Below are 27520 nucleotides of genomic sequence, written 5' to 3'. Positions count from 1 at the left end.
CCGCTTGCCATTGTAGATTTGTTTGGTTAGAAAGGAAACAAAGATAAGGACACTTAATCCAGCTCTTCACTTAAAAAAGCTTTTGTCTGCTTTGTAATCGGTAAGCTTGTGATGCTCATTTTCTCAGTGTAATCAAATAGAACAATGCAATGCCTACTTTTATACCACTGGCTGGTTTTGGGTGAGGCTTGTATGATGTCTATGTGCAGAATGTATCATATAGTCTATGAAAGAGAAGAGATTCATCTTGTAGGATGATAATAATATCCTCTGTCTGTTCAGCACTCTGTTTATTTAAAATGGTCTGTTAGAGAATAGTCTACCCTAGAAATTTGGGACAACATTTTATAATGGAAAACTAAACAGCATATTGATAGATTACAAATGTGAGATTTGATCATGACTGAATAAAATTAGACAAAACCTAGCAACAAATACAAATTCATAACAGAGAGCCGATGTGAAATTCCACATCTTCATTACAGCTGTCATATCAATATTAAATAACTAGAAGTTCCCTTGTCGTTTTTTTTGTACGGGCTGGAAAGTTAATATTAGAGGGTAGAGTAAACAGACCCCTAACTAAATTAGAAATCTTCCCCTCGGCCCTCGCTTCGACATTCAACTGAAGTCGATATGGGACTTTTATTCTAAAACGTCCGCAGGTGTGGTGGCCATTTTGTAAACCGCCTTACTACCTCTAGCTTCATCTCGTCTTCCGTAACCCAGGTCATTGACGAATTCTGTCGGCGGGCTTTTTTAACGTGACAGAAATGCACTTCTGAAAACAATTTTCATTTAAAAAAATAATATTACGACACACTCGTAACCCACAGCACTGATTAACAAGATCCAGATCTGCTCGCTGTTTTAATTAGACGCTTCCCAACGCCTGGCCAGGCAGAAAGGCCACAATGAAACTCACAGACAATGTGCTGCGGAGTTTTAGGGTTGCGAAGGTTTTCCGAGAGAATTCGGACAAAATCAACTGTTTTGACTTCAGTTCAAACGGCGAAACCGTAATATCGAGTAGCGATGATGACTCGATTGTCTTATACGATTGCCAGGAGGGAAAGTAAGTCGCTTATACATTTCGCAATGTGATTTTCCAACAACCGTCTTGTGTTCCGTTTCTATCCAAACTGGGGGTTTTGAAACGCTGATCCTGGTTACAGGCGCATTACTGTGAAATATGTGAGAGATAAAGATCGTCTACTCCCGTAGTAAGGAAGGAGATTTATGAATGTTACTAGCAAATGGTGTGGTATGGATGTGTTTATGTACAGTAGCAACGTCCAAATTCTTGAATGGATCGCTTATTTGAGTCGGATCTTTTCAATGAATCAGTTGAACCGGTACGCTGACTCACCTTTTTTTTTTATTTTTATCAGCATACTATTGACTAAATCCAGTTGTCTTTCATATGCATTCAGTATAGCTTATTATAAATGCAAATGATATGTAATTTCCACGTTCATTTGTAATACAAACAGTTGTTAATAACGCTGGTATGGCTTACTCGGAATGATTTAGTGTAAAATGCCGCGCTTGGACGTTAGGGACCAAGTAATGACGTAAAAGAATCACTTGATCTCTTCGAAAGAACCGATTCGCGTAAACGAATCCAATCAATGTACAGTCTATAGAGGTCGCGTGCTAACCGTTAGCATCCACGCCTCCTTCTGAGATAAATGCCCGCCTTGTGACTGTAAAGTCAAATATATTGGTTTAAGCTGACGTGTTCTGTGTATATACACACACACATACATTGTATGTATCTAAATAAGCAACCACAGTATCTCATTTATTTCATCTTGTGCCCTCTATATCAGACCCAAACGGACGCTTTACAGTAAGAAGTATGGGGTGGATCTCATCAGATACACACATGCCGCCAACACGGTCGTCTACAGCTCTAACAAGATTGATGGTAGGACTCTTTATAAAGTCTCTGTATGATATATTTTTACAGTTCCTATGCCGGTCATGTTTGTTAATACTATCCAGACGTTTATGCAAAAGTATACATTTTTTACTTATTTTTTCCTGCAATGTGATATGCATTATTTCACCAAAAATAGATTATTTTTTATTTATCTAATTACATGCAGTTTTATGACTTCATATTAGATGAGGGATTACAATGGCATGTGTGTAACTCTAAAAAGTAATTTGTCATATTATTCATTCTTTCATTTTTTTTTTTTTTTGATGTTGTTGGATTAGTGGTTTCCTCCTGATGTTTGTGTGAGGCTGTCTACCTGTGCCTGCTCTGGGTTGAGGTAGTTGTTTGTATAGTTTTTAGGGTCTGTTATTCTGCCCTGTTAAGGAGCTAACTGTACAGACTACTGCCTTGCCCAGGGTTGAGCCCGTTCATCTGACACCGTATACCATACATTTGACACATTCACTCATAAAATCTTGTTTTGCATCTTTGATATTTGATATTTTCTTCTCGCTACCAATGTGGTTCTACAGATACTATACGATACCTGTCCCTACATGACAACAAGTACATTCGCTACTTTCCTGGGCACAATAAGAGGTGAGGATCTGTGACATCAAATTATGTCTATTCTTAGTTTCATAATCGGCGTTTGAGTTACAGTGCTTATTTTATGCTATTTCAGGGTTGTTGCTCTGTCTATGTCTCCTGTTGATGACACATTCATTTCTGGCTCACTTGATAAAACTATTCGCCTATGGGACCTTCGCTCACCTAACTGTCAGGTAAGCAGTATTTTTTATTTTGGGTAGGTTTTTTTCTTGTTAGTCTACCTTTTGATTCTAATCTTGGTTGTGTTCACAGGGTCTCATGCACCTGCAAGGGAAACCTGTGTGTTCTTTTGATCCGGAGGGGTTGATTTTTGCTGCGGGAGTGAACTCCGAGATGGTCAAACTTTACGATCTACGGTCCTTTGATAAGGTGGTAACACTGTATACAATTTCATCAAAGAAGCAGTAATGCTATCTTACTTTTAACTGGTAAAAATTAATCCATTTGTATCTCCTACCTCAGGGCCCATTCGCCACATTTAAACTACAATATGAGCGAACATGCGAATGGACAGGTCTCAAGTTCAGCAATGACGGAAAGCTCATTCTGGTCTCCACCAATGGAGGAACGCTCAAAGTGCTGGATGCTTTCAAAGGAGCCGTGCTCCACTCATTTGGGGTGAGAAAAGAGTTTCGTTTTGAATAGGTCTCATCCAAGTTTGTGTTTAAGCATCTCATGGAGTGTCCCTCTTCCTTACTGCAGGGCTATAACAACAGTAAAGGTGTCATTCTAGAGGCGTCTTTCACACCAGACTCTCAGTTCGCCATGATCGGTAAGTCTTCACCAACGCTCCTCAACGGATTGAGAGAGGACTAGAGATGAGTTTACAGAAAGTGATGCCTGTCTCCTCAATATTTGGATTTTCAGGATCAGAGGATGGGAAGATCCATGTGTGGAATGCTGAGAGTGGGATGAAAGTAGCACTTCTTGATGGGAAGCACACTGGTCCTGTCACCTGTCTGCAGTTTAACCCCAAATTCATGACCTTTGCCAGTGCGTGCTCTAACATGGTAAGGCCTAACTATAAGGTAGAAACTTATTTGGCACAGAAAAACTTGTTTTTTGAAATGGTCAATGTTTAGCATGAGAATCCCACTCTTTAACAATGTAAATACGTCAGAATGCATGAAATGGCATTAGACATCCCCTTTAACAACTGCAACATGAATGAGAAGCGTGGCGGAATGAGTGAAGGAGACGTGCTGAAGGAAAATCCACATTCACTCTCTGACAGGACCATTGATCAGTCACATTATATTCAGTTATGCATGTCAGATTTGAACTATTACTAAGCACAATGACATGTTTTAAGATGTTACATGTTGTCCGTGTCATGTTTACTATCTGTATTTTTAAAACTTTGGAGTACCAAGTAGAAAATGTATACAATACAATGTATTTTGAAAAAGGTTAAAGGGTTAGCTCACCCAAAAACGAAAATTAGCCCATGGTTTACTCACCCTCAATTCATGCTAGGTGTATGACATTCTTCTTTCAGACGAACACAATCAGAGTTATATTACAAAACTCCTGGCTAATCCAAGCATTATAATAGCATTCATTGTTGCTCTGTTTTTGAAGTCCATAAAAAATGCCAATGTCCGTCGAATAACGTGCTCCACACGGCTCCGGGGTGTTAATAAAGGCCTTCTGAAGTGAATCGATGCGTTTGTGTAAGAAAAATATCCATATTTAAAACTTTATAAAGTAAAGTTTCGGCCGACCGCCTTCCGTGTTGTAATTATGATTTTAATGATTCTTTCCAGTTATGATTTTGATTAATCAAAATGTTTCGCAAAAACACTTGATTTCAGAACATGTTGTCGTGTGTTTGGATTTTGGAGGCATCACACACACCTCTAACTCGACAGGAATGTAGTAACAGGGAGTGCTCATTTAGCCCGGCTTCCAGAGATGAAAAATGGATTTGTCTTTCATTTTATTTTATATATTCCTCTTACTGAAACCCTAAAGAATCAAGATGAATATGGTCTGTACTATTGTCTGTCTCTCTCACTGAGAGAAAAGCACATGTTATCAGTTTGTTTTGGAAAACTTTCTCTGCTCTGAACCAGAGCTCAACCAACTCCAACCTTAGAGAGATTGTTTATCGGTGTATGTGCGCAGTATTCGGTCTTACAGATCAGTATTGGATGTGGACTAAGGGCATCCTAAGAGACGGGTGGACTTATTGTTCTGGGCAAGCTGGCGCCTGCCAGCGTCAACAAGTGATATATGGACACGTGAATCTGATTAACTGACAATGTGTGGAAATTTACCATGACTGTCCATTTTCTCTGAGCCAATCAGAATAATCCACATGGCAGTAATGACGTGGTTAGACCTTGAAAATAGTATAACTTCAGAAATTGTATGTACGATAGGTGGAGGCGGGGAGGCTGGTAGAGGGAGCGCGGCCTACGAACTCCTTGTGAGACTTGAAGCTGGCTTCTGCTGATGAAACTGCAAACTATTCTTCTGTAAATTTCTCTTTAATTAATCTTAACTCCAGATTCGTGGTCTTCATTTTTCTCTATTGGTCCTGAGTCCTGGGGGTTGTTAAAAACGTGGAAAAATAGGTGTTCAAATTGCACCGTTTTCTCTGCCATATTCCCCTGCAGGCCTGGTTATAACTGCATAAATACTGCAGTAGTCAAATCACTGTGGACCAGTTTACAATAACTTGATATGTCCTTTTAAATCTCATTTCCACAGGCGTTCTGGTTACCCACGATTGACGACTGAGGGGCAGCGGTCAGTGTCATGTTCTTCCAGCAGGCGGCAGCATTCACCCTTCTCTTGGCACACATGGGTTTGCTCACCCTAGGACTTTTGGACTGTAAATAAATTGGCCCTGATGCCAAGTTGTATTTCTTTGTTCATTTTATATTTGTATTATTAAAACTTTTTGTAAAACATTGTAAAGTCATTTGTTAACATTTTTTGTTTTGTTTGAGTTTGCAACAGTGCTCAATGAAATTGGCTTGTGTGAGGTGAAACACTTCTGCAGAACCGATCTTCGCTAATCAATCTATAGCAGAACACAGTATATGTAGATTTAGTATCTTGTGCAGTCTGAAGAAATGTCAATGATACATTTTTAAAAAATAAACGTTTATACAACTGTCCAAAGATATGGTTTTGAAGCCTTTCCAACATTTAATGCTCAAAGCTTGATGTTTGTACAAGAATATACTTTTGTCTGTGAGTGAAACTTGCTTTTATGCCATTCTTTTACAGTTTTACATACTTTAGTTTTGTAATACCAGCATTTTTGTGAATCGCTCATAAAACAGAAATCGGATAACCGATATCCATTAATCACCCGTCTGTCAATTTGATTTTATTCAAGTTACTTTGCACTTATCGAGGAAACGGTTGTGTTTTCTCTGGTTTTGGGTGGAAAGTGGGAGAACGCAAGTTCATTCAATGCTTCAAATGAAGATTGTGCCATTGTAGCTGTTTTCTTTTTAATTCATTAGATATTTCCAGTGGTTATTTTGCATCCGAATGGGCATTTTCATGAGTTTTCTCAGTTAAGTTGTCAGAATGATCAACATTAGCAATTTAATTCCTCAGGGTTTAGTTTTGTTAACAGGCTTCAACTTTTGTTCTTTTAAGAAAGTCGCATTAAAACTGCCTTCCAAACTGTTTAAAAGGACTGTATTATTATTGTTTTCTGTTGATTTTCAAATTCCTTTTATGTATAGAATTTGTTTACCATGTCCAAAGCCCAGCCTTTCAATCTTAAACTATGAAAGTCATAATATAATTTTTTAGTGTTTTTAAAAGTGAAAATATAACGAAGAGTGAAATAAGAGGTTTTTATTTTATATGAATAATGTTTGCCCCAATAAAGAGTTTTTAAAAATGTGTACAAAACAGTTACTAAAGAACCAGCTGTGAAAAGGTCATTAGGCCCTACTTGTTAAACAGATTTTGTGTCATTTACAATCAAGCTGAAATGTGAATTTAGGATAGGCTACATAATTTAACCTTGCAAGACGATGGTTCGGCCATGTTATTCAAAAGCACAATACTTAATTTGAAATGTGGTGAAAATTACTTTTCAGGCAAAAATATAAGGGATTGGTGATAAATATGTAAAATGTATTGTCATACCATCAGCCTTTGTAGGCCTATTAGAATCACCTTCGCAGTGTTAACTAGGTTTTGTTTGTTAGTGCCAAGGTAGCTAATATAACTAACGCTAAGTAGCCTATAGTGTTATAAATGTTTATAATTTTAAAAGGAAAATGTCTAGATAATACGATGTTAATGGAAAGCCTGTGAACCGTCTATAACGTTATATAACTTTACAGTAGGCTACATGCAGGTTACCAGAAAGAGACTAGTTAAGAGTCAGATTTAGGAATTACGTCAGTAGGCTACACGAGTTTGTCCCTTTGAACGGCAATCTCCCTGAATAAAAGACTTTACAGCATCTTGCTGTCTATTAACACATTATTTTGTTGAAAAATTAGATTTAACGACGTTATTTATCTTTTTTTTAAAGTCTCCATGAATGAGTGTGTGAAAATGCCGTTTTATTATTTTATTTTGAATGCTCGAATAACAAACATTGCCGAGGGAATAGGCTACATATAGAAACATAAACACACACAATTAAAATACATACAAAAAGAAAAAAATTCTAATCAGAAGTTGGTAGGTTGATTAATATAATACAAACAAGGAAATATATATTTAAACATAGATTTTGTTTAAATATTTAGCATGTAAGGAATCTTGTTTTTTTATGTATTATTCTTTATGTAATGAAGAGATTTATGGAGTTTAATTCAATTTCAAAGTGGGTGTAGGATGGATTACTGTTTGCACATTTTTGCTTATGAATTAAGTAAAAAAAAAAAAAACTATATTCCAGGGGTCTATTTTTAATATCATTATAATAAAAAAGAATGTCTTTTAAACTGAAACAGTGTGTAACATTGGCAGAATCAAATATGTGAGAACAAGTCAAACTAAAATTGTTTGGAAATAGGGCAACCAAAAAATAAGTGTTCAAATGTCTCCTCTGCTTGTTTACAAAAAAGAAAATGAGCTGTCAATGCCCAAATATTTAGAAATGTTATAGTTGACGGTGATTTTATGTAAAAGTTTGAAATGTATGTGAAAATGTCTTTATGGTGGAAAGATGCTGACCAATGACGTCACAACAAAGTACCTCATTCAGTTCCTTACCTGTCCAATAGAGGGTGGTATGAGATTTTGAATTGAGTCTAGTTGTTTTGGTGAATGGATGTATCTTAAATACACTATTTTCAAATCCAAATCAAAAGATTTAAACAACTTGCCCCGGGGCTGTGCTGGGGGATGGTCAGGCTGTTACCCGAGGCCAGACAGTGTGCCTGCTAAATTTGGGGCAAGGGGGATCAGGTTCCTTCTGCAAGCACACACGATCCTGTCCCAGTTACAGGAGCCTTCTCTCACACATTTGCTGCTCTCACATGCCCTGTCACTTGGATAGCACACAGTCTCTCAAACATCAAACTCTTACTTCATAAACTCGTACTGCTGCTGCTTGTATATCGTTTAGTTTCTGATAGTTTCTGGTTAACACACAAATCTGGCATTGATCATTGCTTGAAGATAGTTTGTAAAAAGAAGATCTTCCAGGTGACCTGACCTGTGCGTCCAACTTCATCCAACTTCAAAAGGATCCTTGGCGGGTAGGACTTAAGGCACCACACTGACCCGCCATGTTTCTGGTTCTGGTGGTTACAGAGGAGCTGAGGGAGTTCCTGTCCCGGGCACGAAGTGGAGCCGGCCGCCTCATCCAGGTGTTGATCAGAGACGGTGAGTGAGAAGGGGGTCTGAGAGGTTCACTCAGTTCAAAGGGAATTTAATGAAGCAGAACGGTGAAGGTGCCAGTATTGGTACCTTGAGGACAAAACAAAAATCCAGCAGTAACACTAGTGCACATTTGTTGACCAATAAACCATAAGTTTAAGTTCACTCTTTTAATTGGTTGATTTAAAAGAGTCCTAATCCTGCTTGTAGATCAACTCTTATTGAATCTTAACCTTCTTAATGAGGCAAAATATTAGCAGTCAGTGGGATAAAACTTTCCAATAGTATTCCTATTCTGTCAACTCACTAACATGCCATTGTATAGTACACTGCGAATGTCAGATGGTAATACAATGGTTCTGAACGATTACCATATAATGCATGGCATTTGCTTACTACTTCAAGGTCGATTTCAACAAAAACTACATTATAATATTTCTAGTTTGGTACCTTGTCCAAACAATTGTGGTCCTACAGCGTTACTTTTTAATTGTGGAAGATCAATGTTTACTCATAGGCTTAATTATCACTTCCTAAATGTTCAAAAATGATCATAAATGAAAATTGAGTAAATGTGTAACAATATTTCCCTGCGTATGATTCAACTAAAATCTGTAGCCTACTTCACAACAATTAAGCTGTTAAAATAGAAATACACTCAGACCATTAAATTAATTACTGGCAAAGTAAAATGACGACTTTAGGCTGTCAATAAATATTTATATTCGTAGCCTATATATCACATTATCCACGGACTTAGAGTTTAAGGTAATGATCATAAATTCACAGTTTTACGATTTTAATTTTTAAATAAAATTATATTTTTCTGTGTTTTTATTGATTGTTTTTAGGTGGGTTTTTTTGTGTTGTTGTTTTACCGCCCAGGCATCAGGTGACATGAGGAAATAGGACCAAAACACATTTCACAATGTATTTTGATTCTGCATTCACATGTTGCTGTAGGTCAGCTGACACGTCATTTGACGTGGAAACCGAATGGTTCTTGAGGGATTAACGGCACAGAGGTCATGGAACGATAAACTGTTTTCTGTTAAAAAGCGCCTGTGTGTGCGCGTGCGTACGAGGCCGAGTGTCAGGTAGGCTACTGTTGAAATGTTAGCTCACTATCAGATGACAAGATCAAGATCCAGTTGCTGGGAAGGAAAGGGCAAAACGCTATCAAATTTGAGTGAAGTCACCATTACCTAACATGACTTCTTGATGCGTGCACTTACTCTCACATTCCGGTCGAATAAAGCAGAATGCGTTTTTCAAATTTGTTTTGTCTGAAGTGTTAAACCTTTCAAAAGTTTGAGGTCAGCACACGATTTTTTCCGGAAAAGAAGAGGACGCATTAAGCTGATCAAATGTGACAGTAAAGACATTATAATATAGCGTACAAATTATTTAAATTTCAAATATAGGCTATGCTAACGTTCCACCAACGTTTCATTTATCAAACAATCCTGAGGAAAAAAATTCTCGATTTCCACAAAAATACTAAGCAGCACACTTTTTCCAACCTTGCTAATAATAATAAATGTTTCCTGAGCTCCAAAACAGAATATTAGAATTTAAGTTTTTAGAATGATTTGTGCCTTGCCATCACAGAATAAATTAGATTGTAATAATACTATTTCAGGTAACACTTTACTAAGGTCTCATTTGTTAGTGCATTAACTAACTAACAATGATAAATATATTTTTATAGCATTTATTATCCTTTGCTAATGTTAGTTAATAAACATGTTCATATTCATGTTCTTGTTAGATTCACAGTGCTTTAACGAATCTTAACAGATACAACTTTGGATATTAAAAAAAATGTATTAGTAAACGTTGAAAACATGCTGTGGACGTAGGCCTATTGTTCATTTTTAGTTCATTTTAGTTAGCTAATGTAGCTAACTAATGTTAACAAATGAAACCTTATTGTAAAGTGTTACCATATTTCACAATATTACTATTTTTACTGTATTTTGATCAAATATGTACAGCGTTGTTGAGCAGAAGAGACTTCTTTCAAAAACATTTAAAAAATCTTACAGACTCCAAACTTTACAACATTGTAAATGCAGCAGTGCGAATTTCTAGTCCCAAATTATTTGGTGATTTTACCTTTGAGTTTACATTAGCTTCAGACTATTAGTGATAGTAACTTTACATTACATTTAACATGAAACTATGCAATTATGTTGGACAGTTTTGTCCAGAAGACATGATGGTTGCTAATAAGATTTCTTGTCAGGTAGACTGTGTGGCCATATTGGACCACTTCAGCCATTCTGACACCCAATGGCGGCCTAATCTAGTCACAGGCGGATCAAATGTAGGCCTGTTGTTGCTATATGGCTCTTCTACTGTCTGTTTGACGCCTTGGCTGTATGAAGACGTCTGGATCTGAATAGATTGGGTTGTTTTGGGTTCACAGGCTGCCTTTGAGTCTCACAGAGATGATATTTCAGGAAACATAAAACAGGTCAACACAGTTTTGGATCTTTCTGGTGACCGAGTCACATGTATCCCAACCCTCATTGGTGGGTAGAGCAGACCACATGGTCAGGTGCTAGTCAGTGTTCATGGTGATAGAAAAACTTTGTGGGCAGTGTGCCGACATGCTGGTTCAGACACACTCACTTATTTAGCCAGATTGTGTTTGTGATATTCTTTGGAATTCATGTATTTGTATGACAGAAGTCAGGGAGGTAGACAGATGTTCATCTTTTCAAATTGGCACATATGTGTGGGCAAACAGCTTTCTGTACATGTGTTGTTAAGGGGTGAGTAAAAGGCTGATGGAAAGTATGTGTCTGTGCTGATAGCTGGAATGTGTGCAACCTCAGAATAGCAGCTGCTGCAAAAGACCATCAGGAAATCCCCCTCCAAGGTCATTCGGACTAGTGACATGCATGTGGGTGGATGATGTTTGCATTAGATGTGGTTATTGACTCACTAGCTGTTTTGATGGTGTGCTCATTAAAGGTTTCGTTCAGTCACTCTGCACAACCTTTAGATGTTTTAATCCACTGGCCTTGTACGTGATTGCACTCGTCTAGCCTGTTATAGCTGGAATGTTGTTTCATTCAGAGCAGTCCAAACAACAGCTTTGTCAATACTGAAATACACTTTGAATCACTTTTCCTCTATATAAAGTGACAGGCATAGATTTAAAAATAAATAAATAAAGCCTCTTTTAGGGCCATTTGAATTTTCAAGTAATAATTTTACTCACAACATTCATAACTATTACAATTCATAAAGCCATAATGCAAAATTGATCATTATCATTATTTAATAATTTTTATTAATACAATACTGTTCAAATGTTTGGGGGTCACACATTAGATTAGAGTCCAATTTTCACTATTAACTAACTATTAAATATGATTTTTGCCTCAATAAACTCCTAATCACTGCTTATTAATTGTTAGTAAAGTATAGTAGTTATGTTTAGGTATTGAGTAGTATTAAGGGATGAAGAATGTTGTCATGCAGAATAAGGCATTATTATGTGTTTTATAAGTACTAATAAACAGCCAATATTAATATGCATGCTAATTAGCAACTAGTTAATGGTGAGAATTGGACCCTAAATTAAGGTAAACTAAATTACCATTTGGGGTCAGTAAGATTTGTTTAAATGTTTTTAGTTTACCAAGGCTGCATTTGTTTGATCAAAAATACAGTAAAAACTGTAATGTTATGAAATAATATTAAACTTAAAAACTTCTTTCTTTCTTTTTATATATTTAAAAAAAATATTTATTCCTGTGATGGCAAGGCTGAATTGCTATTGCAGTAAGTCTAGTCTTCAATAAGCAAAAGTTAAATATTTGTAAAATATTGTCTTAATGCATATATACACCGATCAGGTATAACATTATGACCACGTTCCTAATATTGTGTTGGTCCCCCTTTTGCTGCCAAAACAGCCCTGACCCATCGAGGCATGGACTCCACTAGACCCCTGAAGGTGTGCTGTGGTATCTGGAACCAAGATGTTAGCAGCAGATCTTTTAAGTCCTGTAAATTGCGAGGTGGGGCCTCCATGGATCGGACTTGTTTGTTCAGCACATCCTACAGATGCTCTATTGGATTGAGATTTGGGGAATTTGGAGGCCAAGTCAAAACCTCAAACTCGTTGTTGTGCTCCTCAAACCATTCCTGAACCATTTTTGCTTTGTGGCAGGGAATACCATTTGCATTAAAGGGTGTATATGGTCTGCAACAATGCTTAGGTAGGTGGTACGTGTCAAAGTAACATCCACATGAATGGCAGGACCCAATGTTTCCCAGCAGAACATTGCCCAAAACATCACACTGCCTCTGCCGGCTTGCCTTCTTCCTCTAGAGCATCCTGGTGCCATGTGTTCACCAGGTAAGCAACGCACACGCACCCAGCCATCCACGTGATGTAAAAGTGATTCATCAGACCAGGCCATCTTCTTCCATTGCTCCGTGGTCCAGTTCTGATGTTCACGTGTCCACTGTTGGCACTTTCGGTGGTGGACAGGGTCAGCATTGGCACCCTGACTGGTCTGCGGCTATGCAGCCCCATACGCAACAAACTGTGATGCACTGTGTATTCTGACACCTTTCTATCAGAACCAGCATTAACTTCTTGAGCTATTTGAGCTACAGTAGCTTGTCTGTTTGATCGGACCATACGGACCAGCCTTCAATCCCCACGTGCATCAATGAGCCTTGGCCGCCCATGACCCTGTCACCGGTTCACCACTGTTCCTTCCTTGGACCAGTTTTGATAGATACTGACCACTGCAGACCGTGAACACCCACAAGAGCTGCAGTTTTGGAGATGCTCTGACCCAGTCGTCCAGCCATCACAATTTGGCCCTGGTCAAACTCGCTCAAATCCTGACACTTAACAAATCAACTTTGAGGGCAAAATGTTCACTTGCTGCCTAATATATCCCACCCACAAACAGGTGACGTGATGAAGAGATAATCAGTGTTATTCACTTCTTAATCATAATACCTGATCGGTGTGTGTATATATATATATATATATATATATATATATATATATATATATATATATATATATATATATATATATATATATATATATATATATATATATATATATATACTGTCATCTGTTACATAACATTCATTCACCCTAATGATGAAAAAATCTTTTTTTTTTACATAAATAAATTAATACATTTTAAATAAAAAAAATTACTTATATGCATTTAAAATTTGAATATACTCAATACGGTTTAAAACAAAAACAGCATCATCCGTTAGATTAGCACTGTGTGTACAAAGAAAATCTGAGGACAGCAGGGAGGGAAGTGAACAGATGTACTGGTAAGTAGATTATTGATGTGATAAGAGATGCGTACTGAGAACCATAGCTGTTAATCTGAGTGTTGACGCCTGAAAGCAGAGGGTGGGGCTCCAGAGGACGTGCACCAGCGCAGCGCACTATTCTAGAGGAATCATAAAGAGGTCGGGAAGAAAGATGACCCATTAGAAAAGATGAAGTCTTCCAGTGCTTCAGTACAGAGGGTGTTCTGTCCGTACGCTATTACATGTGTTTGAGTGTGATGTGATCAGTGTGAAGTTTGTAAACTGAGACAATAGACCAAGGACACGAAGAACTAGTAGGATCAGGTGTGACATCTGTAACATTAAATGTGCTTCCATCAGTGATATATGCTGTCCTGTTTTTCATGTGGGCATGCATTTTTGTGTTGCTTAACTGGTTGATGAGTGAATAAAGTCAAGAGAAAATAAGAAATTATAGAAAGATCGAATTATTTATTTTATTAGTTACCAATGGATTCTTACAAGTGTTACAATGGACTTACACTGTACACTGTCTACATGACAAAGAATTGATAACGGCCAGAGTTCATAAATATGAGGCATGATTTGCTTCTTAGAACTGTTGTGATGATCACTTTATGATTTTCTTAAGAAAAGGCCCTTAAAAATCACATCTGATTATCATTCTCAGTAGAACTCTCTTGTTTGTGTAACTTTGCGGTGTCTTTAATTCTTTTATGATATATTTACATATGTTGCAATTAAAATGTTATTCAAAAAAACCCATCGTAGCCACTGTGAATAGCGTGCACTTTTGAAGTACACACATTATTTATGCAAATGACAGCAAGAGCATACTAAATTCATTCAAATGTTCAGTTAACTGCAGTATGAAACGTACAGAGCCCCCAAGGAGACATGACAATGGAAAAAATATGAGATCAGAGGAAAAATGATATGCCTTTGTGGTCACTTGCGAAAATGTTGCATGCCCTCAAGAAACTTTGCAGTTGCTCACAAAACGTTTGTGTTCTCTCGAAAAGTATTGCATTCCCTTGAGAAACTTTGTTTTGTTCGTTCACAAAGCACATATTATATTATATAAAATTATCTGTACTATCAAAGTGACCATATTCCACTGGCCACTGTTATCATTTATCAATTTGATCAGTTTTATAGTTTGCATATGTAAGATACACTAAATATGCTTCATTTCAATAAAGGTGATATGATTATCAGTTAATTACTGACAAGAATATATTGTGATATTAGACATCCCCCAGTACTGGATATATCGGCTATATAACTGAAGATTAAATTGATGTGTATTATTGTTTATGTGTCTCTAGGTGAACTAAGCCGTGTGCTATATTGGGTGTAAGATACAAGGTGTGTCATGCTCTTTTTATAGCAGGATGTAGATAATGGATAATATTTCACTTATTTGTTATCAGCAGTAGGTCATTACCCAAGGCTAGCCTTGTAAACATATTCAGATTGATTTATTTGATGCAATGTAAAATTACGCAACAAGTTTTTTTTTTGTGGTTGTTGTGTGCGATGTTGGTTGCACCAGGTTTGTAATGAGAAAGCTTTTTTTTATGTGTGTTTCAGAGCAGCTGGTGCTGGGGGCATATAGAGAGCCACGTCAGAGCTGGGACAAAGACTATGACCACTTCCTGCTCCCCCTGCTGGACCCCCTCGAGCCCTGCTACATTTTATACCGGTTGGACTCTAAGAACGCTCAAGGCTATGAGTGGCTCTTCATCTCCTGGTCACCTGACCAGTCTCCTGTAGGTTTAAACATCCAGACATGATAATGTAAAGCTTGACCTGATTAGCAGGAACAGCTTATGCAACTGTTCATAACGAAACATGCATTTAAATAAATAAAGGCTTTATATATAGAACAAAAAAACAGATTTATAGGTGGTGAACCTAAGAAAAAGAACCATTGGAGAACCTTTATTATTTTTAAATGGAACAAACGAAACATGCTTCTTTGGACCTTGGCTTTTAAGGAACCTTTGTAACCAATTAGATTTATCAATTTTTGGGCCTCATTTATAAAATGCTGTGTAGAAACCGTCCTACATTCGATCTAAGATCATTTCTCAAATGTGTGTACGTGTGATTCAGCGAAAACGAACGTACACATAAAAAGAAACGTGCGCACACAAACTGAACGTAAGCGCACACGCACAAAAATGTGTGTATGCTTCTTCCAGATGTGAAATCTATTTCTCCATAATAGGCCATTTTATCATTTAAACCCCCGGTTTCACATACAAGGCTTAAGCCTAGTCCCAGACTGAAATTGATTTATTGAGCTGTTTTAACTGAAAGCAATTTGCACAGACATATCTTATGTCAGAGCCATTGTTTTGTCTCAAGATGCAAACCATTTTTTTTCTAAAGCATATTTATAAAAGGGGCTTACATGTCCTATTGAACTAGGCCTAATCCTGGTTTAATCTAAGCCCTGTCTGTGAAACCAGGCCATAGATTGGCCAACATAATTTACAAGTGTGGTACCACAGCATGAATACTAAATATGCTGTGTAATTTTGCTGACAGGGTTTTATTATTATTATTATGATTATTCCTACTAATTTCTAAATACCTGCAATACTTTGACTCTGAAGTGTGTATGGCTGCTTAGAACCTGTGGCGCTAAGCACTTTTCAAAAAAAATTTTTTTTTTTTAGCCAACACACTCTAAGATCGCACGTTTTGTGCGTACGCACGTTTTATAAATGAGGCCCCATGGACTTTTATGACAAAAGGGTTCTATATAAGGAGAAATGTCTTAAACAACTTTTTTTTCTAGTGATAAATAGTTTTTTTTAATTTTTCTAAAATTGTATTTAAATTAAAAATTAATTAAAACTAAATTAATTAAAACTAAATCCATAAAATGATGGGATCCCTTACATTTTCTGTATATGAAATGCCTGAAAGGAATATATAAAATGTTCTATGTAGAACTTTTTCTTCTAAGAGTGTTGCATCCACATTGAAAACAATCTTAGAAACTGCATAGAAAATGTAAACATCGAATTAAAGGGATAGTTCACCCAAAAATGTAAATTCCAAACCTGTATGAGTTTCTTTGTTCTGCTGAACACAAAAGAAGATATTCGGATGAATGTTTGTAAAAAAGCAGAGAGAGCAACCATTGACTTCCATAGTATTTTTTTCCCTACTATGGTAGTCAATGTTTGCTCTATCTGCTGGTTACAAACATTCATCCGAATATCTTCTTTTGTGTTCAGCAGAACAAAGAAACTCATACAGGTTTGGAACAACTTGAGGGTGAGTAAATTATGACAGAATTTTCATTTTTGGGTGAACTATCCCTTTAATTTTAATAGGGTACACTTCATTGTGGTTTGAGCTGTGAGTATCTATTTTGTTAGTTTATTTATTTTATATAGTGAGCATTTGCCTTTTGCTACAGGTCAGACAAAAGATGCTGTATGCTGCCACTCGTGCCACAGTTAAGAAAGAGTTTGGTGGAGGACACGTCAAAGATGAAATGTTCGGCACAGCTGAGGTACTAGTATACACTGGAATATCAAGAAATATGGGCAGTACAATTGGTAAATGGTTTTCTCTATACTCTCTAGATTCGCGAAGGGAGCTTTATCTATCATTTTCAATATTTAAAAAAAAAATTGTATTCACTTCCACCCATTTTATATACTGTATGGACCACAGTTCATTTGTTCATACAATTTTACCTCTGAATAGTTATAAAAGAAAAGTTATAATGAGGGATCTGCTGATAAATGGACTCAGTCCACCTGTCTTCAGCTGTCAGTCAAATACCCTGAAGCTGTGTTATTTACAGTTGAAAAAGTTTGTAGAGTGAACCACCATGTTCCTTCATTTAGAAACTGGACACTTGGGGCTGTTGGCAGTGTTCTTGGAAATGATTACTAGTCATGGTCAACACAGAGAGGACTAAATATATACTCTACATACACATACAATATTGAATAAACAACAACAAAGTTTTATGGGGGGAAGTTGTAAATTTAGCTGAGAGTCTATTTATCATTTTTACATATTGAAAGGACTATTTCAGGTTGTCTGGGAATTAATCTATAATTAATTAAATGAAATGAATCATTTTAAAGTTAGTGAGTCCAATTTTTGTATTTTATCCCCATCACCAGGAGGACGTTTGTCTTCAGGGCTATCTGCGACATGTGACTTCATGTTCTGCACCAGCACCCCTGACTGCAGCCGAGCAGGAGCTACAGCGAATCAAAATCTCAGAGGTGAGAAACAGCAGAGTGCAGACATCCATCTAAAATCATAAATATAGTATACATCCATGAATTACTTCAGCGCTTTGTTTTAATATATTCTGTGTTCAATCTTTATGGTTGCAGGGCAGAGTTAAACAGGTGAGTGCTGTCTGTATTGTGTAAAACACAATACTCTGTGTATGTGTGCTAGTTGTATGCTGGTTGTACACGACAGTGTCCTTTCAACTTTATCTAAAGGGTTAGTTCACTCAAAAATGAAAATTAGCCCATGATTTACTCGGCCTCAAGTCATCCTAGGTGTATATGACATTCGCTCTTTCAGACGAATAAAATTAGGAGTTATATTACATGAAATCGCTCTCACAGACCTTTTCCTGGACCGCCCCCACTTGGTGGAATGACCTTCCTATCTCAATTCGTGCGGCCGAGTCTGTAGCCATTATCAAAAAACATCTAAAGACACATCTCTTCCAGCAGCACCTGACCAATCAAGAATAGCACTTATCATTCTGTTCATTTTCTGTTTGTCTAATTTATTTAAAAAAAAAAAATTCTGTTAAAATTAACTGAGACTTGTTACAGCACTTGCATATTGTTGCCCTTGACTGTTCTAGTTGCTTCTATTGCTCTCATTTGTAAGTCGCTTTAGATAAAAGCGTCTGCTAAATGACTAAATGTAAATGTATTAAAAATGTCCTGGCACTTCCAAGCTTTATAATGGCAGTGAATTGTTGCTTTGTTTTTGAAGTCCATAAAAGTGCGTCTATCCATCATATAACTGCTCCACACGGTTAATAAAGGCCTTCTGAAGCGAAGTGGCGTATTTGTGTAAGAAAAAAAATCCATATTTAAAACTTTATAAAGTAAATTATCTAGCTTCCACCAGATCGCCTTCCATATTCAACTTAGGGAACAAGTGTAGTGCCTCTCGCAGTTCAAACGCATCGCTTCACTTCAGAAGGCCTTTATTAACCCCCCGGAGCCGTGTGGAGCAGTTATATGATAGATGCACTTTTACGAAGCAACAATTCACTGCCATTATAAAGCTTGGAAGAGCCCGGACATTTTTAAAATAACTCCTAATTTTATTAGTCTGAAAGAATAATGTCATATACACCTAGGATGGCTTGAGGGTGAGTAAATCATGGGCTAATTTTCATTTTTGGGTGAACTAACCCTTTAAAGGACAAACCTTAAATACTTCAATACAAAATTAGTTTTATCTTTTTGATTGCAACATACAGTACATGTGCAATAAGAATATAATCTGCATAAAGAGAAGCTTTATACGACCATTAAGATGCATTGTCACCATTTTCATGATATTAAACCAAATTGAAACATTTGTTTAATGTAAGGCATCTGGATATTTTACTTTAGTGTCTTTTTTTTGTAATTCTCAATTCTATTTTTCACTAGTTTCTACACTAAAACATATTTTAAATCAGGACAAAATAAAAATAATTCAAATGTCATTAATATTAATATTCATAATGTATATTTTTTTATTCGTTTCTTGTGGTTTTGGAGTCGAATATGGTGTGGACATGTTCTTGACAGGTTTTGTGTGATCCACCCATATGGACATTGTCATCTACACTCATCCATCATGTTAACTGCTTTTTCGTATACTCTTATCCACCATCTCTCACCCTCATAAACACATTTATCCAAACAACAGAACTGGCATATAATAAGTCTTCCATGACAGAGTCCAGGGTAGTTCATAGGAATTGTTTGGGAAAATGTTTTTAATAGATTGACAGGAACTGTTTAGGTCATAATTTACAGTGCTGGAATACAAAATCGGTTGTGTCTTTGTCTGTAGGTGAAAACTGAGATCAGTGTGGACCCCAAACATCAGACTCTGCAGGGTCTTACCTTCCCGTTACAGGCCGAGGCCAAACGTGCTCTACAGCAGCTCGCAGAGAGACGCATAAACTACATTCAACTAGTACGACACATTACATTTACAGTATGTTCTTAACAGATACTTTCTTACCAAACTAACTAGAATTTCTTCGGTTTCTATATGTAGAAGTTAGATACAGAAAAGGAAACTATTGAACTCGTGCACACCAGCCCGACAGACATCCGTGATCTACCCTGCCGGATCCCCCTGGATACACCAAGATACCACTTCTTCCTCTACAAACATTCACATGAGGGAGACTACCTCGAGTCTGTGGGTTAGTCACCCCATCCTCCATTCTTTATACGTACCTCATCTATAGCAAACAGTTATCAAAAAATCTATTCACATGTCTTCATCTGTCACTCTCCATAGTGTTCATATACTCCATGCCAGGATACAGCTGCAGCATCAAGGAAAGGATGTTGTATTCCAGCTGTAAGAGTCGACTTCTGGAAGGAGTAGAGAAGGACTTCCACCTAGAAGTGGCTAAAAAGGTTAAAACATACTCCATCACACTTCTCACATGTTCAATTGGTTTTTTCTCCCAACATGAGCAAAAAGCCCAGAACCATGCAACTTTTGGCCCTCTAGTGGGTAATAAACAAAAACAGCATCCACTTTGCGGAAGAACATTGTTTTGGTTGTGCTTCGGCTCTGCGTGACTGCAGATGAATATGGTTATCCTGCTACTTATAAAACATTCACTACTAGGCTTAAGAGATATAACAGGTTTAGATCGAAAGGATCTCAAGCTGAATAGACAGTACGTCCTTGAAAATTAATTCCAGCACAGCGCTACAACAACCAGAATGAAAGGACCCTTCACAATAGATAATGCTTTACAATGAACAATGTTAGAGAGCTACATATGTGACCCGTGATGGCAAAATGAGTCACAATGAGTACATTTTTAAAAGAAACCTTCAAAATGATGTATGATTTGTTGGAATCAGACGGAATTAGTTTGAAGTCAATTTTGAGAAAAATCGAGTTAAAGTGTTCTGAAGGTTCCAAAACAAAATCACCTAGCAACCATACCTTAAAATCCCTGGTTATAACACCAATTAGACATCAGATGTTTTTCCCCGACAGTTAACCAAACGTTCACTTAAAGGTGCAGTGTGTAGCAGAGGTGGACAAAGTACACAACTCTATTACTTGAGTAAAAGTACTACTGGTCAAATATTACTCCGTTACAAGTGAAAGTTCTAAAAACAGATCTTTACTTAAGTAAAAGTACAGAAGTATTTGTTTTTAAAAGTACTTAAGAATCAAAAGTACATTTTCTTTTTTATGTATGCATTATTTTATTATTGTTGCATTGCTGTATAAATGCACTCTATGCCATCATGGTGGTTTAAGCCAGTCAGTGATGCTCCATCCGACATGCTAGCATACGACCACCTTAAACTCATTTCACAGACATCCCAACCTGCGAAATGTCATTTGCGGAAATCAGGATGCTCCCTGTCTTACATGCGCTTCGAGGCACACACGCAAGGTCTCTCGCTCCCCCTCCCTCTCTAACGTGCGCATGTGCCTGCTCTAGATTCTGGGAGATTTTAACTAATTTGCGGGCATCAGGGAGCCGCTATCAATTTGACTTGGGATGTCTGATTTCAATACTTGTATAAAAGTTTCAACTCTCTTTATAAAGCTGCTGTCACTTTATGGCTGAATGCATGGATCCTATACTCTGATATGCATCCGATATTCTCCCAACTGTTTACTCTTCTCTTTCTCCCAGACATTTACATTTTTTTTACATTTTATGAGACATGCGTCAAGTAAATGCCAACAAAACTAATCTTTAATCTTTTGAGAAAACTGAAACACACTTTTGGCCATGTATGGCCATGGATGCACACTGTGCCAAGGAACCGTCTTCTTCCATGTTGCTATAAACTGATCAGTGTTCAAATTTTTTTTAGGAAACTTCACATGACCCTATATGAGTGATTACTGATAGGCTGTCTGCAAAAAAAATAATAAAAAAGAAATAAAAACATTTTAAAGAAGAAAAAAATCATCCACTGACTTTCAAAGCTGCTACAGAAACGACTTTCGTCTTTGAGGACCTTGATATAAAATAATATCAAGACATGCCTAAAATAATACATGATTGATTAACTTATCCTAACATTTTTTCTTTAACATTCTCTTTTCTAACATTTTTCAATGTACATTTATGAAATGCACTTTCTGTGAAGCTGCTTTGAAACAATGTGTATTGTGAAAAGCGCTATACAAATAAATTTGAATTGAATTGAATTGAATATAAATGTAGTGGAGTAAAAAGTACGATATTTGTCTTTCAAATGTAGTGAAGTAAAAGTAAAAGTATCCCTAAAAAATAATACTTCAGTAAAGTACAGATACTCAAAAAGTGTACTTAAGTACAGTACTCAAGTAAATGTACTTAGTTACTGTCCACCTCTGGTGTGTAGTATGCAGTGTTGGGGAAAGTTACTTTGAAAAGTAATGCATTACAATATTGCGTTACTCCCTTAAAAAGTAGCTAATTGAGTTACTTAGTTACTTTTTAAGAAACGGGTTACGTTACTTTTGCGTTACTTTTTCTCACCTGTGCAAATGTTAAGACCTCTTCATACCAAAATTGAAATAATAGGCCTAAGCCTCAGGCTGAGGTAAAAATGCAAATTCACGCATGAACAGTGAAGGGCGCAGCTCTGCTGTGCTGTGCTGCCATTTTGGAAAATGGAAGAAAAGGACAAGGACAAGAAATAGGATAAGTTTTCGCCATAGACTGTAAAAAAAATATGGACGTAGTGTCCGTGATGTCATCCATAGGATTCTGATGTGCAGTTTTGAAGCGCAAAGTATGGACGAGATGGCCGTTGCCATCTTGTCAGCGCGTCATCGTGCGCCACTCCCGGATAACAGAAAATGGGCAAAAGGGCGCGATGACTAACAGACAGCAGATAAATGGCTATCCATCTGTCACTTGAAGTGGCCACGCCCTTTATTATGCAGAACTTTAATGCTTTACATAATAGTAAACGAATGAGTTGGAACGCTTTGGATCTGTCAATCAGTGCGAGTAAGATCGTTTTTGTTTACATCAGCATGGGTTTGAAAATCCCATTTCATTGGTTCAGACTCATGCCATCAAGACTTCGCTATGAATATTCACAAAGTTGGAATGCTGCACTTTAAAATGATACCAAACTTGTGCAGAGGGGAATCACAGTCGTCGAGAAGAGAGCCGAGAAAAACAGGACCATTGGGATCGCTAGACGAGGGCTTAATAAACATATTTTTGTGAAAATCTCAATTTTTCACTTGTTTTGTCTGTAGCTCATAATTAGCCTGTGCACTTTCCGACTCATTTTGCCAGCATGGGTCACATGGTAACTTAACTTATACCTTACTCACCTGTTGAGTAGTAAAAACGGCATCTCTGCATCGCTTCAATTTCAAATCCCTCAGTTCTCTCCATCTCTGAAAAGCTAAGCCAATGTTGATTCTTGTTTTATTACGAGCTCTGTCACGTTCTCTTTTTGGCACCAGACTCTCCTGATGGTGAAAACCATCTCGACTGGTCTAACACCTATAATAGGCTTACCATATAAAATCAGGGTAAGACAAAAACACGCTTTGTAAGAAGGATTGATGATGTATTGACTTATTATTTAAATGCTGTTAATTTTGAACAAAAAGTTACATAGTGTACCTTTAAACTCAACCTATTTACTTGCTGAATATTCCTACTCGTACTGTACACAATTGGTCAATGCACATTATTTCCAAGTAAAATATTTTAGATAATAAATGGTTTTTTTTTCATATTTTATGATATACTTTTATATATATTCTTATTTTATGTGTATTATCCTTTTAGAAATATTAGGAAACGGCAATGCGCTTAATCGTCATTCTAAAACCCGCTTTTAACCCTGGGTAAAGGAACATTTCACACTTCACACAGGGTTAGCACCGCTTTCTTAGCTGAGGTTATGAAACCAAGCCTGACGCACTCGTGTTAAAAACTGAAGCCAAAACGTCTCGATCGCCCCCAGTTGGTTGGTCCCAGTATAGCTCATAAACCCCGCCCCTCCGTGTGTTTTAATCAAGCGGCAACCTCCTGCAGTTTCTCTTGAAGCCAATACGGAAGTGACTTAAACTGCAATTCATCGACTGGCCGCTAGGGACAGGCTCCAGAAGGGAGCAGAATCTCATTGAGCCCCATGTTAAAATGCCCAACTTTAAAGCAGATTAAAACATGTTTACAGCCTGGTACAAATTGTGGTTTCGGTCTATGTATCTAATTTTGCCCTTCATGACGACTGTGAGGGGGGTGAATTTTTTTATAACTCATTCGTTTACATTATATAAAGCATTAAAGTTCTGCATAATTAAGGGCGTGGCCACTTTGAGTGACGGGTGGATAGCCGATTATCTGCTGTCTGTTAGTTATCATGTCACCTCAGCTCCACCCACGTCCCGCCTCTTTGGCCATTTTCTATTATCCGGGAGGGACGCGCAATGACGCGCTGACAAGATGGCAACGGCCAGCTCGACCCTACTTTACGCTTCAAAACGGCTCTTCAGAATCCTATGGGTGACGTCACGGACACTACGTCCATATTTTTTTAGTCTATGGTTTGGACGCGAGACAAACTAAACAATCAAATTACACTTCAAATGATTTTTTCCCAAAGATGGTTTCTTCCATTTCAGGCAGTTTTTAATCATGATGATTTCATTTCAATTCGCTTTTTAAATAAGTTTAGTTTTAGTTAGTTATTTGATACTATAAAAACGGTGGGTGATTGATTGACAGCTGAGATTGACGGCTTCTCTGAGTGAAGTTGTCACTGAGGCACCAACAGACTTTTTTCAGGATTTTCGGGAGGAGGTTGGGAGCTTTAGCTTTAATTTCTACACTTTCATAACTGTTTATTTCACACCGACATAATGATTTGTTCTGCATCTGTGGGAGTGTGGGCGAGCTTTTGATATCGCGGCTCTACTTCCTGCTCTCTACTACACAGACTCCGTCCCAAATGACTCGGCAAGATGTCAGTGCCATATTCGGTCCTCCGGCAACTTCACTTTTCTTCAGCTGAAGAGAATTAAGTTGTGTTGTCCATATTTTTTAACGGTCTATGTATGAAACCCTAGAAGCTTAGCAACCGACAGCCAATCGTGTGCCTCATTATTCACGTGTGTTGTATCAGTTGGCCATGTGTCAGCACTTGAAGGGGGGGGGGGGTGTTAAATGGTGACAGAAAATGTGACAATTGGTGTAAAAAAGAGACTGTTTCATTCTTACTTTCACAGTCCATTCAGTACATATGGCATATTTAGCAATATATGAGGATGCACAACACTAGAGCCTTTATGTAATAAAGTTTGTGTGCTGCGTTCGTCCAATCAATGACATTGATGCCACAAATATGCAAATAAGAATGTTAACCGAGGTTTAGGGGTGTACAGTCTGAAACAGCAGTGCATGAATATCCAGGATTGTTAACCCTGGGTAAATTATGAGCGGTGCAATGTGAAACAAGATAACCCAAGATTTGTTTTACTCAGGGTTTAGAATGACCCTGGGTTAACTACTGCAAAGTGTGAAAAGCCTTAATATGTACAAGAATGCATTGTCAATGTCTTTTCATGTTGACTTTAACAAATAAGAGACCATTTATTTACACTAACTTTTTCTGATTTCTTTGTGTGTGTGTGTGTTCTTCTAAATGTTCATTTAGTTGGAGATAGACAGTGGAGAGGAGCTGACAGAGGAATATCTATATGATGAGGTCCATCCTAAGCAGCAAGCCCACAAGCAAGCGTTCGCCAAACCTCGTGGCCCTGCTGGGAAGAGGGGAAACAAACGTCTAATAAAGGGAGGTGGAGAGAACGGTGGCAACAGCTAGGAAGGACAGAAAGTGAGAGGGAGAGAGAAATGAACTTCAGTCGTACCCTAAATGTTCCACAGTTCCATTTTCCCACCTGTATGCAGGCAAATGTGTTCATCCTGCAGGTAGTGTGAAGGAAAAATTGGAATTCTGTGCTCATTTTTTTGTTTTGTTTTTACTTTCTTTGGCTTGTATTTACTGTTATCAAATGCGTATTCATTTGGTGTGCACATGTGCATATATTTAAGAGGAAAAACTCAGGAATTAATTTTATCTCTGTACATTTTCTGAGCATATTTTTGTTACATAATCTCATACATGCATACACACTCAACTCAACTCAACAAAATTTTAAGCATATTAATTTATTGTGTATTTTCTTGCTTTTTTTAAAACCTGAAATAGTCACAAGTCCAAGAACCTACAGCCATTTCACAGAAAATGGCACACTCAAATACACACGTACACTACACACCACAGCCAAATGTGACGCAGACAGAATGTTATACTTGGCTACGTGAGAACCTAAAGTAACAGATATGCAGGTTTAGATGTAAAGTAACAGATATGCAGGTTTAGAAATCATTTTTGGATTAATATTTCAATTTTTAATACGATAACAACCTTTTATGTGTTTTATAGTTGCAGTTGGGTGTCTCCTTTTTTCTTAACAATACACAAACATGTCTCATAATAACTTCATTCTTTGATTTACATGGCCCCACAGTATTTACTTTGAAACATAATTTTGTGTACGCTTAGTAATCAGAACAATTCCAAATGAATCATTTGTGTATGTCAAATATCAGCATTTTTTCCAGCATTGAAAATATGATCGTCTAATTAAGTAAATAGTTCAGCAACTAGCAAGTGAAATGTTTAAAAGAAATTTTAGCAGAAATAAGGTAAAGTTGTATGTAAACAAAAAATGTTTTAATTTGTTTTGTGTATTTTATTTATGGTTACCCCGGACTATGTTGACATGGATCATTTATATTTATCCCCCCTCCCCCACCCCTCCCTTTTTTTGTTTGTCAGTGATTAGAGTGAAAGGTCATATGCAAGATAATCATACATAATTAAAATTAATTGTAATAATCAGTACATGAAAATCTACAGCCCTCTCTAGCATTGTTTATGAACATACTGTTGCATTAATAAAAACAACTTTCACTGAGTGTTTGGTGGTAATTATTATATGGTGAATCAAGATCAATTCACAAATTAAGGTAAAATTACAGGAGCAAAGAGAGCATCCCTGCAAAAATTCAGTTTACAATGGCATCTGACGGCCTCTAGATGGCAGTAAAACAAGCGTTTAGAAATGAACTGCGTCAGAGAATTCAATTTTGGGGAAGTTCCACATACACAAGAAATGGTCAGAGTCCAAGCTAAATTTCATTCACTTTCTCCAAGAGATCGAGGACTACATCACTTGTTTGGAGAACATTGTCAATAAATAACATATTTACTAACTACTATAAAGTTTTTAGTTAATGGATGGATGTTCTGTACACTGGCATTTTTTCTGTAGCCTACATTTAGCCTATGTATACTGTTGTATTCAAATAAATAAATAAATAAAAATACTAGAATATATAAATCGCTAAGATGCAGAAACATCACAACGTTTCCAAATGTTTAAATTTCACATTTAAAATAAATTATTTTTTCCAGGGTCCTAAGAGGGTGTGTCTCTTTTTTCAGAAACACATTTCAGCAGTAAACAAATGGTTAATGCGGTGGCCGCTAGAGGGGGCGGGGCCTTCGCGAATGGGAG

At 37.1% G+C, this 27520-nt stretch overlaps 2 protein-coding genes across 4 annotated transcripts; both read left to right on the top strand.

Annotated features, from left to right (window-relative positions):
- Nucleotides 1-663: 663 nt before the first annotated feature.
- Nucleotides 664-6432, top strand: wdr82 (WD repeat domain 82). Its single transcript, XM_079841408.1, has 9 exons — nt 664-1075; nt 1833-1930; nt 2479-2545; nt 2631-2730; nt 2810-2926; nt 3020-3175; nt 3260-3329; nt 3425-3567; nt 5273-6432. Exons 1-9 carry the CDS (start codon nt 915-917, stop codon nt 5300-5302), a joined length of 942 nt encoding a protein of 313 aa, XP_079697534.1. The 5' UTR covers nt 664-914; the 3' UTR covers nt 5303-6432.
- A 1457-nt stretch (nt 6433-7889) lies between these two features.
- On the top strand, nt 7890-27419 carry twf2 (twinfilin actin binding protein 2). 3 transcript variants are annotated; one of them, XM_079840728.1, is made up of 9 exons: nt 7994-8377; nt 15281-15459; nt 17127-17222; nt 17848-17952; nt 18067-18081; nt 19772-19897; nt 19982-20132; nt 20231-20352; nt 25591-27417. In XM_079840728.1, the coding sequence occupies exons 1-9, from the start codon at nt 8281-8283 to the stop codon at nt 25756-25758; spliced, it is 1059 nt and encodes a 352-aa protein (XP_079696854.1). In that variant the 5' UTR covers nt 7994-8280; the 3' UTR covers nt 25759-27417. The 3 variants fall into 3 exon arrangements, with proteins under 3 accessions (XP_079696853.1, XP_079696855.1, XP_079696854.1); XM_079840727.1 differs by lacking the exon at nt 18067-18081 and having other exon boundaries at nt 7890-8377; nt 17848-17967; nt 25591-27419; XM_079840729.1 differs by lacking the exon at nt 18067-18081 and having other exon boundaries at nt 7948-8377.
- Nucleotides 27420-27520: the final 101 nt, after the last annotated feature.

The sequence above is a fragment of the Gobio gobio genome (assembly GCF_949357685.1).
Source record: "Gobio gobio genome assembly, chromosome: 17".
Taxonomy (NCBI): Eukaryota; Metazoa; Chordata; class Actinopteri; order Cypriniformes; family Gobionidae; genus Gobio; species Gobio gobio.
The sequence above is the reverse complement of the archived record's forward strand: the minus strand, read 5'-3'. Positions and strand labels throughout refer to the sequence as shown.